Genomic DNA, 13411 nt, shown 5'->3' on the forward strand with positions numbered 1-13411 from the left:
AAAGGAATACATGAATAATCATCAAATCACAAATGCCTATGTCAGTGAATTTGAAAGCCACTTTCATGGTTTATCTCAAATGACCTTTTTCTGCTCGTGCGCAGTTTACAACCCGCGTAAACAGGCTTTATCTATTATAGTCTTGTGAGGTAATATGGGAACTCTCTTTTTGCAGTCTTTAAAGGACAGTACAATCCCCCCGGACAAGTCCACCTAAATAAAACAAGCACATTACTGATAATTTAATAAAAATCGGGTGTAAAATAAGAAGTTATAACATTTTTAAGTATCATTAAATTTTATCACCATTTACTTGGATGTCACGGAAAATAACACTAAACAAACAGGAATTCAGTACTCATGCAGATTTCTTTATTCGTACTATCATACAATACATTGTATAGTATAGGAAAACATAACATATACACAACTGTTTGCTTACAAGGTACTATGATGCTATATCACTGGACCAGTACATTGTGAAATTAAATAGATGAACGTTTTAAACATTGGTGTTTTAAGTGCTTTACTAATTCTCGACAGATACAGAAACTGGTAATGTATGAAAAGGTAATTTATTAACAGGAATATATTACTTCTATGTCTGTGTATAGTCCGTGTGTCTACTTTGCATGAAGTATATAGACTTGTACCAAATCTGCCCAAACTGGCAATCCAAAACGGCATAATCCAGAACATTTCAGCAAAATCAGAGGGAGGTCATAAAATTTACGATCTCTTATCTTATCTATTTATGATTTAAGACAGCAACAAGTGTTATTATTCAAACGAGCGCGCTTATCGTGTCACAAATAATTATTTGTTTTGTATTCTAAAAAAATATTCAATTTTTGTAGATTTGAGAATGAGAACATTTTTAATTGGAGCATCGTAAATTGCAAAATGACGATTCCACGATATTAAAGAAAAATCAAAACCCATTTTATATGATTGAAGAAAAATAGTAATCATAATTTGAAACTTCGGTGACATGTAATTATTTTCAGCTCTCTTATTTATGATCCTGTGATTGTATAGGATAATGTGAAACTAGGGAAAATGCAATATGCTATTATTTTTTTATCCGATAGACCTATAAGACTTGTTTGAATTTGGTCTTTTTCCAGTAAATCTGTTGTGAGGGTTAACAGTGACTTTGGTCTCCGCGGAATTTTAAAAAAGGCGGAATTTAAAAAAGGCGGAATTTAATAAAAGGCGGAATTTAATAAAAGGCGGAATAAGAAACACAATAAAAGTGAGCATTCATGGGTGTATACTTTAAATTCATTTAAAGTTTATCAGAGAGCCAATTATTTACGCTGTTCACATAATTATACTGAACCACACATCGGCTTCATTCTCTTTTCATTCCAAATCTAGTGGCAAGACTAATGATTATAAAATGAGTGGTAATATGGGTTTTCTTTTAAAGAGGATACAATTTTGTGCGCTTCTGAAAATAAAATTCAATTCGCGTTATTTATGATGCGCAAATGGTTATCAATGGCTTTTCTCAGACGGTTAAAAAATAAATGTTATGACTTTAAAACGATTAAAAGTAACCTAATCTAAAACAACTTCGAAAATCGTAACGTCAGAAAAGCCATACGTTCAAGATGAATTTCCCGGCCTGTACATTCACAAATATTATCTAGTGATATCGTATATAATTATCATAAGCGTTTTCAGGCTTGCATGTTTGTTTAATTGTAACGCATTGGAATAGTGACATGAAACTTAGAGGAAATAGAAAATTAAGATAGGCTTCAATATCCTATACAAATGAAAATCAGGAAAAGCGATTTACAAAGTGTCCTACAGTATTTATTTAGTGACATGTGATCTGAGCCAAACAGCCAATCAGATGCAAGCTTTCTTTAGATGCCGGTAAAAATCATGATTAATCCATTAAACTTACCCCGAAAGTAAAAATAACTTCTTTATAAAACACCCTTTCATTAACATGCAAGTGATAATAAAGTTAGAAGAATGATACATAAACTCGAACATGAATTGTAAAACGTATTTTAGATGGTACCTATAAAACAACAGAAGAGTACTGAACGATGAATTGCACTTTGAAGGGAACGCCCATCAGAGGTACTGAATTTTTCGCTGATACACCAGTTTTAGAAGCATGCCACACCGGCCGCAGTATGGGAATGTCTTGCTATCTTTCCGTGGGATCAGCCAACAGAACGGACATCGAATTCGGTACTTCTTGTATCTAGAAAAAAATAAAATTGTCGCGTGATATTCAAAGTCGTACAAAGGAATTCACCCCCTTCCCCAGAATTTGTAAAATAAAAACACGTAGGTTTGAAAATGTTGAAAGGGGCGAGTACCCATTGCCACTTGTTATGTTTGAACAATGCAACGTCAAGCCCATTGTTACAAAAACTTGAAATAATGGGCCAAAATAATTGTGTATGAATAATTCTTTTCAAACGGCTTTTATTTTGTTCTTTATGAACTGAAAGCTTGCAAGAGAGTTACCACATATAGTTACATGCAAATATGCAAGCTGACATCATTTGCTGTGTCATTTTATACCAGGAAGTTTTTATAAAGAAAGAACAGTTTCTAAAGAGGTACAAAAAATACACAGGTACACGGCGATGTGCGATGCCGTGATTTTCATAAGAAAACTAAAAACTCATTAATTGCTGAAAATATGCAAGCATGTCGAATTTATCTTTCCTACTTCCATATGATATATGCATCTTTTCAAATAAAGTGCCACTGTTGAAGCATGCGTACCTTTAACATTATAAGCAGGCACACTGCCAAAATATAGGGCCTACAAAACTGATGCATGCTTTTTTAACAAAGTCTGTTCTTAAAAAGCTTGTCCAGGATTGTCAGACGTAGCAACAAGTAATATAGGAAAGGTTTATGTGACTGGATTCCAAGTGTTGTAGTTTCTTAGTTCCCACAAAGAAATATTCATTAATTCAAACAAATATAATAAACGGGTTTGTTACCAGACACAGCAACAAGATATATGCAAACTTTTTTTTAAGTATACAGGGCCTAACATTCAACTAAATACAAACACCTTACCTGATACCACATGCATTGCACAAGGGCGTTCCATCCTCTGCATCCCGCCACAATGGAGTACGTGCCGTTTTACAGGACTCACAAGTTTTTCCTGAAAATAGCCGAAAAGAAATAGTTCATGTAGGCCTGTTAATAATATTCAACGCATTATCTTTGTAAACATGGTAGACAGTGGCGAACCGTGGTCACGGCATGGGGGGGGGGGCACCAGCAAAAATTTCAAGTCACTTAGTGAGCGCGCGAAGCGCGCTCAGCTGCCAGTTATACTGACCTAATAGAGACATTTTAAGGACATGCATTGCCATTAAACGGATATGCATCTCACTGATTAAATAATGTGAAAATTTTGTATATTCAGACCAAAAAAGGGACTTTATAAGCAATTTTTTGTAGTCATGATACGTACCTGTCTCGCAAAACAAACAATGCGAGCGCGGAGCGCGAGCTGAAATTTTTGTATATATTGACCCTAAACAGTGACATTTTAAGGACTATATTTTAGGAAGCCATTAAGAGTATAAATATCTTACCATAGTCATCTAATGCTAGTGCCATGCTCTGCTGATTTTATTAGAATTACATCTAAACACATGAAGTCATTGTAATCATGATTAACACACGCATTTCACTAACCAAATGATGCGAGCGCGAAGCGAGCTGAATTTTTTGTATAAATTGACCCCAAACATGGATATTTTAAGGACTATACATGTATTTAGCAATCACTTAAGAGTGAACATTTCTCACCATAGTCGTCTAATGCGAGTGCCAAGCGCTTGCTGATTTTGTTAGAATTACATCTAAACACATGAAGCACTTTTTGAAGTCATTGTAATCATGACTATCATAAAACAAGGTTTCCACTTTGGCGAGTTAACATCGCGAGTAATGGCGAGTTATGGAGAGTTGCCAAAATGAGGCACTCGCGATAACTCGCATAAAGCTCACCATGAAACTCGGGATAACTCGCGACAACTCGGCATGGCTCGGCGGAGCTCTTTCAAGCTCGGGACAACTCTCCTTGAAGTCGTGAGCAGTTTCGAAATTTTTGAACATGTTCAAAAATTTTGCTAACTCGCTGTAACTCGTGTTGAACTCACCTAAACTCGTCATATACTCGCAGTACTCGCAATAACTCGTAAGAAGCTCGAGATAAACTCGTCATAACTCGTAATAACTCGCCACATCTGAGTATACGCGAGTGCGTTCCGAGTTTTCAAGAGCGAGATACGAGCATTGCGATCGTTTTACGAGTCAAGTGGAGGTGCCCACGAGAGAAGAGCGATTTTAGATCGAGCACCCCGAGTTACAGCGAGTTTCGTATGAGTTTATTCAGAGTGCGTTGCGAGTGCTCATTGACATGCCAGCTGAATGATAAATGTCCATGGATCTATATTTTTGCCATATATAAACCCCTCAAAAAATTTGAAAATCTGAGTTTGGCCATTAATTTCTCCCAACTCCCAATTTTACACAATGCATATTTGACATCATTTAAAGATCATTTAATTATCTTTACAGTGATGCAATGCTTACTATGATCATGCCATCACGAAAAGAGCAGGATTCAAAAGTTTTGGATGATGTCTGAATTGAAAAGCCGCAAAACGAGCAAAAAAGTTTTGAAATCTGATTTTGGCCATTCATTTCTCCCAACTCAAAATTTTACACAATGCATATTTGATATCATTCAAAAGATCATTTAGTTTCCTTTAAAATGATACCATGCTTGTTATGATCATGCCATGACGAAAAGAGCAGGATTCAAAAGTGTTGGATGTCTGGATTGGAAAGCTGCAAAACGAGCAGAAATAGTCATGAAGGGTTAATACAGAACATGATTCTTTTGTCTGTGTCAAGAGATAAAAATCCATTCAAATCAAGCCCCTGCTTCTTCATATTTTAATGTTTTGTTGTGGTTCATGTAGTGATGTTTTTTTTTGTTTTTGTTATGTGTTTCCTTGTGTAGAGGTGTGTTGATTCCATGTTAATGTTGATGTTAAGGTGAATGAAAACAATTAAAAGAAACCACTGAGACACTCATCACCACGGAAAAAAGACCAGTGACCTTCAATATTGTGTCATTTTGCAACTTTTGAATTTGACCTTGATCATGTGACCCATAAGACTTGTCAGTTATACTTGATTACCCCTATATCCAATTTTTTTAAACTGTATCTAAATTTTGAAAGTTATGACAGCAATCTAATAATAATCTCCAAAATGGCCAAAGTTCAATGACCTTAAATGACCCTTGATTTTGGTCATGTGACCTGAAACTCGCATGAGATGTTTAGTGATACTTGATTACTCTTATGTCCAAGTTTTATGAATCAGATTCATAAACTTTCAAAGTTATAATGGCATTCAACGAATACCCCCAATTGGCCAAAGTCCATTGACCTTAAATGACCTTTGACCTTGGTCACGTGACTTGAAACTCAAGCAGGATGTTTGGTATAATACTTTAATAACCTTATGTTCAAGTTTTATGAACTGAGCTCATATATTTTCTTAGTTATGATGACATTTCAAAAACTCAACCTTGGGTTAAGATTTTGATATTGATTCCCCCAACATGGTCTAAGTTCATTGACCCTAAATGACCTTTGACCTTGGTCTTGTGACCTGAAACGCAGGCAGGATGTTCAGTAATACTTGATTAACCTTATGGTCAAGTTTCATGAGCTAGGTCCATATACTTTCTAGGTTATGATGTCATTTTAAAAACTTTACCTTCGGTTAAGATTTGGTGTTGACGCCGCCGCGGCGCGCCGCCGGCATCCATCTTTGAGTGCCCAAAATGTGCATTTCCTTCACCTTGATCGTATGAAACTCTTATCACTCGTAACAAAATCTTGATAACTCGTTCATAGCTCGCTTTAAGTCGTATAAAGGTCACTGCAACTCATACTAAGCTCGGTCTGACTCGTTTCGCGCTCGGTTCACTCGTACAGCAATCGTAGTGAACTCGATGTTGAGTCTTTTGTCACTCAAGCAAATTCCAGAAAAAAATGTAAATTTCACGCGAGCTTGTGCGAGTTAAGGCGAGTTAGAGCTCGCGCAGCTCGCGTATGACTCGCAACTCCAACTCGCCAAAGTGGAAACCTTGCTTAATCAAATACCGCGAGTGCGAAGCGAGCTGAAAATTTATGAAATTCAGACTTGAAGAGCGGCAATGTAAGGCTTGTTTGTAGGATTTCACTAAACAATGATGCGGGCGCGAATCGCGAGCTGAAAATTTTTGATATTCAGATCAGAAAAATGCACATTTTAAGGACTGATTTTAGGAATTAATTAAGAGCAGACATCTCACCAATCCACTAATGCCAACGTAAGCACGGACAGGAAATGTTTTATATTAAGACTTTAAAATGGGGCAATCACTTTAAGTAGTCATGAAAAAGAAGCATGTGTCATTTCATAAAACAATAATAACTCGAATTGCGAGGACTTGAAAACGGGAGGTTTTAGTAAAACAGGATTATATATCTCGCTAAACAGTCTATGCGAACACCAGGAACAATGAATACATAGGCCCTGAGCAAATAATGTTTCATGAAGTTATGATAAAAATGGTTCTTATGTAATGTAACATGACATCATATAGTATAACATTATAATGAAAAATGATTTCTTCTTTCCTACTACGTTTCTCTTCCTTTTCTCCTTCCCCCCTTTTTTGGCCAGCCGATTTGGGGGGGGGCACATGCCCCCGTAGTTACGTCACTGATGGTAGACATGGTATAGAAACAGCAAACTCTAAATAATAAGTATTTCATGAGATGACGATACACAAAAATCGGAAGATTATTCATGATTTATTATTCAGAAATAAAATTCGTTTACTTATCAAATACAAAGCTCTATGTAAAATAATGGGAGGGATGGGGGTGAGGTGATAGTGGTCCTTTAAAGCATATGCCTCCTGCACGTGCACGTTTTGGTAAAAAGGTAACATTCTACAAACATTTATATTTTATGTTACAAGCGATCGCTAGCTAGAATTACGGAAACTATTTTTGAGGTATCGTTTTAAGCTAGCTCAGCAAGATTTTATTTAAGAAAATAAGTTGTTTTCTGCACCCCGCGGAATAAAATGACGACCGATGCTTTCAAATCTAAGAGAGCAATAAGTACTAGTTATGGGGCATAAAATGCAAATGTTGCATTTTACAATTTTTCAGAAATTTACGCTCCTCACAAAACGTTATAGCGTGCCCCTTATTGTATCCTTATCAACATTATTTTATCATTTTCGAGGATGGGGGGGGGGGGGGGGTAAGGACAAACCTTGTGCCTTTAAAGGGTCTGGTATCGTGTGTGGTGGTAGTCTCCCAGAGTGCCGTCTTACTCTGCACGAAATGTTTGAAGACCACCTCAAGGATCGAACAAAAACATTTGGCCATGGTGGCGCCATTCCAAACCTGCTCGATTTGAAAGCTTTCAGCTTCATCAGTCTAAATTCGACGTCACTATCGGTCTCGGAAGAGCTCGAGCTGGACTGGGCGTGGCCTACATTGTGTGAGTTGCCATGGAAACAGAATCTCCGATGAAAACTATGTCGCCATCTTCCCATTGAACGCTTTGCGAGCATACGATGATAGCGACGAATGCTGGAGAAACAAAACAAAGACCATGATCGGTTTTTGATAAATTTGCAAAGTTAATTGGAGTATATCGTTTATCCATTATCGTGTATTGACCTTTTTAATCTAATTCCTTTTCAGTTCATATTCATGCAGTCTTCCATTTCAATTTTCTATGTTTATCATTTATATATTTATCTTGTCACTTTGTAATCAAGCATCGAGCAGCATGGACGGTGATTTCTTTATGTATGAGTGAAGATCCATTATGCATAAGATAATTATTCCAAGGCCTATTTGCATAAGAGTAACTATCATTATTATGGTAACTTAGGAAAAGGATCAATAAAGAGCAGAATTGAGTAGAAAAAATATATTGAAAATTGAAAGAACAAACCTAAGTTTCGACTTGATTTTGAGGATTGGTTCTTGACTTCCGTATGAATTGACCGTTACCATGGAGAATGCTACTCCTTTGAACTTTGGATCGTTTTTCTTCGGACTTCTCCTAGGTCGGCTAGCCTTCCTCCTTCTCGATCTCGAGATCTCTGATGAATATGATGGGGAGGACGGTGTGGTAATCGAAGACGTTGTTGAAAGAATAGATGATGCCGGTGAGGGTATCGGTGACGTGGTTTCATCGTCCTCGGTAGAAGTATGGGGATGATGTTGATGGATGTTCAATTCGTGACATCTTTTTGCCCAAGAAGAGACATGAAAACAATATAAAACAAATCAATAGACTAATAAGAATATTATCATCATCATCATTATCATCGTCATCATCATCGTCATCATCATTATCATCATCACCATCATCATCATCATTATCATCATCACCATCATCATCATTATCATCATCATCATCATCATAATCACCATTACCACTACCACCACCACGATCAGCAGCATTGTCGTCATTAGTAATTATCATCGCCAGCAGCGCCACAAGGGCATCACTCATACCACTGGTACCATCGCAATGCTGCAACGCCACCAACTTCATCATCGGTTTCAGCAGCATCAGTAGCAGCAGCAGCAGGAGGATCAATAGTCACGAACTAATCATCATCATGATCATCATAATCATCATAATCATCACCATCATCATCATCACCATCATCAACATCATCATCATCATCATCATCATCATCACCATCATCATCATCATCATCATCATCATCATCATCACCACCACCACCACCACCACCACCACCAATCACCGTACTTACAATCAGCGATCATTATTATAAACATCTTCCCCATCACTACCAGTATACTATCAACAGTAAAACGGAAGTTGTGAGTTCAAAATAATAGTGATTTATTCCATCAAAGTATCTCGATTTTTTACTTAATCTAAAACAAAGAAGCATTTTTATTGATTTACTATAAGGCGTAAAATTAGTTTTGTTACATCGCCCAATGGCAATTAAATAGTTGTTAGGATAAAAAAAGATCAAATCAACTCACTGTTTGATTGTATCACGTGTTGAGTGGTCCGTCGATTTGCAGCCTTGGATAAGAGGTACGTCCGATTGAGGGTTCGAAGTTCCTCTGATCATAGCAACACCATCTCTGGAAGATTCCGATTCAATCTTCGGGAAGAATTCTCTATAGCGCTGAAAATCAGCTTTTAAAAACCGATGATAAAACTTATAAGCCATAATTTTTTGATCGATCTAGAGATTAGACATCATCAACAATTCGTCCAATTTTGTTATAATGGTGCATGTAGATCGCCTAAAGTGGCATCTCCCCTATTCAAAAGAATGATCGTCGCGGTTTGTGTCGATGATCATTTGGTATGTCTGCAAATTTTCTTTAAATATCTCAACGACTGAAGTGTTTGATAGACAAAGGTTTTTTTTATGTTTTATTCAGTAATCATTGTTGATAATAGTGCCGAGTTTGGTATTTGTTGTATAGGAATTTATCCATGAAAGGTTTACAGCTGTGCATTCAACGAAGGAAGAATTCGAGACATATTGTGCATGTTTCCATGTTTTAAATGTGTGGTGTTAACAAATAATTATGTGAAATAAGGACAAAACAGGTGGCGAGAAGACGGTGAGAAAAAAAATGAGACAACTAATACCCGTCACATTTGCTTTACGGCGGCCGTACGGCGAGTCGAAAACAGCCGTTATAACATTTTTTTTGTACCAGCTACTTATAGGTGGTTTGAATAAAAAATAATACAAGTGGAATGCCTCTGGCCGTCTCACCTGCATCACGCGATTCAATATAGCAGCAGTGCTGATTTTGAAAACTACTATAACTCGCACAAGATGTTCAGTGATACTTGGTTACTCTTATTTCCATGTGTTATGAACTAGACCAATACACTTATAGAGATATGATGGCAATTCAACAAATACCCCCAACGTGGCCAAAGTTCTTTGACCTTGATCATGTGACCTGAAACTCGGCACAGGATGTTCAGTGATACTTGATTAGTCTTATGTCCAAGTTTCAAGAATCAGATCCATAAACTTTCAAAGTTATGATGGTAATTCAACAGATACCCCCATTATGGCCAAAGTTCATTTACCTTTGACCTTGGTCATGTGACCTAAAATGTGCACAGGATGTTCAGTGATAATTGATTACTCTTATATCCAAGTTTTATGAACTAGACCAACACACTTTCAAATTTATGGCTGTAATTCAACAAATACCCCATTTTGGCCAAAGTTCATTGACCCTAAATGACCTTTGACCTTGATCATGTGACCTAAAACTTGCACAGGATGTTCAGTAATACTTGATTACTATTATGTCCAAGTTTCATGAATCAGATCCATAAACTATCAAAGTTATGATGGTAATTCAACAGATACCCCCAATTCGGCCAAAGTTCATTGACCCTAAATGACCTTTGACCTTGGTCCTGTGACGTGAAACTCATGCAGGATGTTCAATGATACTTGATTAACCTTATGTATAAGTTTCATGAACTAGGTCTATATATTTTCTAAGTTATGATGACATTTCAAAAACTTAACCTTAGGTTAAGATTTTGATGTTGATTCCCCCAACATGGTCTAAGTTCATTGACCCTAAATGACCTTTGACCTTGGTCATGTGACATGAAACTCAGGCAGGATGTTCAGTAATACTTGATCAACCTTATGGCCAAGTTTCATGAACTAGGTCCATATACTTTCTAAGTTATGCTGTCATTTCAAAAACTTAACCTCAGGTTAAGATTTGGTGTTGACGCCGCCGCCGTCGCCGGAAAAGCGGCGCCTATAGTCTCACTCTGCTATGCAGGTGAGACAAAAACGGCTTGTTTTACTCACCGCACGACCGCCGTAGAGCAAATGTGACCGTGGTATGACGAAGAAAAGGGGGGAAAGGAGGAGATGGAAAAGGAGAATAGGAGGATAAGGAGAAGAAGAAAGAGAAGACGAAGAAAAAGAAGGAAGAAGAAAAAGAGAAAGAGAAGGCGAAGGAAAAGGAGGGGAAGACTGAAGACAAACCAACTTCTAGACAAGCATGCTCGGGCATCATAGTTACCATGCACCATTACCATCATCAACATCATAATTTCACCAGTGCTGCCATGACAATTGATGTTTGTTCCCATTGCCATTGATCATCATTATGCTATTAATGATACTCATTGATTAAAATACATGTTATCTTAATCTCAATCATTACTATAATCGTCTTCATAATCTTCAACTTCATCTCTATCATCATTACTGTCATCATCATCATCTTCATATCGTCGTCTTCACCATCATGATTATCTTAATCATCATCATCTTCTCAACCTCTGTCATCATCATCATCATCACAATAATCATCAGAATTATTATACTCATCACCACCACCATAGCCCTCGTCATCATCATCAAGGTAAATATCTGAATAAGCACTTACTCTGCATTGGAGATGAGGTCAGAGACATCATATATCCATCCACCGCTCACCAAATTAAAACAACAACAAAATACTTTCAGATTATTATACATTTAAAAATATTCCTTTGCGTCTTTATTCCTCTCCTCAATACTGACCGACATGCACACCACCATATGCATCAAGTTCAGAAAAAGAAAGGTACAAGGGTAATTATTACGGGCAATATCAGTAAAATAACATAAATGAATAGGGGCTTTGTTATATAAAAGTTACTTTATCCAATCTAAAAAGGTTTGCATCATGAAAGTTTGTAGCATTTCTTTATATATAACATGGCATTTTGGTAACATTTAAATCAATTCCATGCCTTTAATATTAGCATAGGTCATTTCTAACAATGACCACAAATGCTTTTATTATTCTACACCTAACCTGGCATTTGGCGAAATTCAAATTGATAACATACATTCAATGAATATGAGTATAATGATTACTACAAATGAACACCATTTACGGCCTCCAAGTCCAGATCCAATGGGTAAACATGAATTACAAAAAAAATGTATTCAACATAAACAAAAATATAAAGGCATTTAATAACTACTTTAATCAAAGAAATACCAGGAACAATTTGCTTACGATCTTGATCTATACTTATAAATATTGTATGGTATACCATTCTAATTCTCTGGCATGATGGGTAATCAGTGTACAGTATAAGGTGATGTTTTTAAGAACATCCTGCTAATGAGCAAATTTGCTTAAATTATACAAACTTTTACCCCTTTCATGAATTTGTAGGTCCAGACTATTTCTATTCATGAGATATCCATGACCAGAATAGTTTGGACTATTTCTATTCATAAGATGTCCAGGACCAGAATAGTTTAGACTTTTTCTATTCATGAGAGGTCCAGGACCAGAATAGTCCTGGCCTTTTCTATTCATGAGAGGTCCAGGACCAGAATAGTCCTGGCCTTTTCTATTCATGAGAGGTCCAGGACCAGAATAGTCTGGGCTATTTCTATTCATGAGATATCCATGACCAGAATAGTTTGGACTATTTCTATTCATAAGATGTCCAGGACCAGAATAGTCCTGGCCTTTTCTATTCATGAGAGGTCCAGGACCAGAATAGTCCTGGCCTTTTCTATTCATGAGAGGTCCAGGACCAGAATAGTCCTGGCCTTTTCTATTCATGAGAGGTCCAGGACCAGAATAGTCTGGGCTATTTCTATTCATGACATGTCCAGGAACAGAATAGTTTGGACTATTTCTATTCATGAGAGGTTCAGGACCAGAATAGTCTGGACTATTTGAATGCTGCTACTAGCAGGACTCTGTTCAAATTATAGGTTCACTTGATTTCATCTTAGAAGGGATGAAATATATTTTGAATAGTGCAAACTCTGTGGACAATTTACCCTATATTGCGGCACTGAACTGTGTGCAAATAAAACAAAACATCAAATTTTGTGTGCTTTATCATGCATTTTTACCACGAAAATTTATAACTATCTTTTCGCTGCACTTGTTAAAAAAATATTGACTATTTCAGAATGAATGGATGCAATTTTCATTCCTGGGTCTGTACTTTTCAATTTCTGATCCAAACTATTTGAGGGTGAGTTTGTGAAAGCTGTATCTGTGATAATCCTGAAAGACTAATTTTTTTCTTCAAGTAAACGGAGTAGAAAATGCCCTCTGCTAAAACACTAAATCTGATTTATATATTACTTTCATTGGAACCAGAAAATGTGAAGTAGAGAGCAAAATTGGAGAACAGATGAATATCCAAGGCATTGGGGCAGAAAAAAGGGGATGAGGAGAACTATTGAACAGGAAATGAAGACAATAAGCCAAACCTGGGATGGGCTGGGGATACT

At 36.8% G+C, this 13411-nt stretch overlaps 1 protein-coding gene across 2 annotated transcripts; it reads right to left on the reverse strand.

Moving 5' to 3' along the window:
* Positions 1-350: 350 nt before the first annotated feature.
* Positions 351-9474, reverse strand: LOC129272049 (uncharacterized). Of its 2 annotated transcripts, XR_010295104.1 has the most exons (6): positions 9126-9456; positions 8050-8346; positions 7357-7679; positions 3064-3154; positions 1715-2227; positions 351-667 (listed from the first exon to the last, which is right to left on the reverse strand). XR_010295104.1 is itself a non-coding variant. In XM_054909287.2 (5 exons), the coding sequence occupies exons 1-5, from the start codon at positions 9317-9319 to the stop codon at positions 2095-2097; spliced, it is 1038 nt and encodes a 345-aa protein (XP_054765262.2). In that variant the 5' UTR covers positions 9320-9474; the 3' UTR covers positions 351-2094. The 2 variants fall into 2 exon arrangements, 1 of the variants encoding a protein (XP_054765262.2); XM_054909287.2 differs by having other exon boundaries at positions 351-2227; positions 9126-9474.
* Positions 9475-13411: the final 3937 nt, after the last annotated feature.

The sequence above is a fragment of the Lytechinus pictus genome, chromosome 11 (assembly GCF_037042905.1).
Source record: "Lytechinus pictus isolate F3 Inbred chromosome 11, Lp3.0, whole genome shotgun sequence".
In the NCBI taxonomy this organism is placed as follows: Eukaryota; Metazoa; Echinodermata; class Echinoidea; order Temnopleuroida; family Toxopneustidae; genus Lytechinus; species Lytechinus pictus.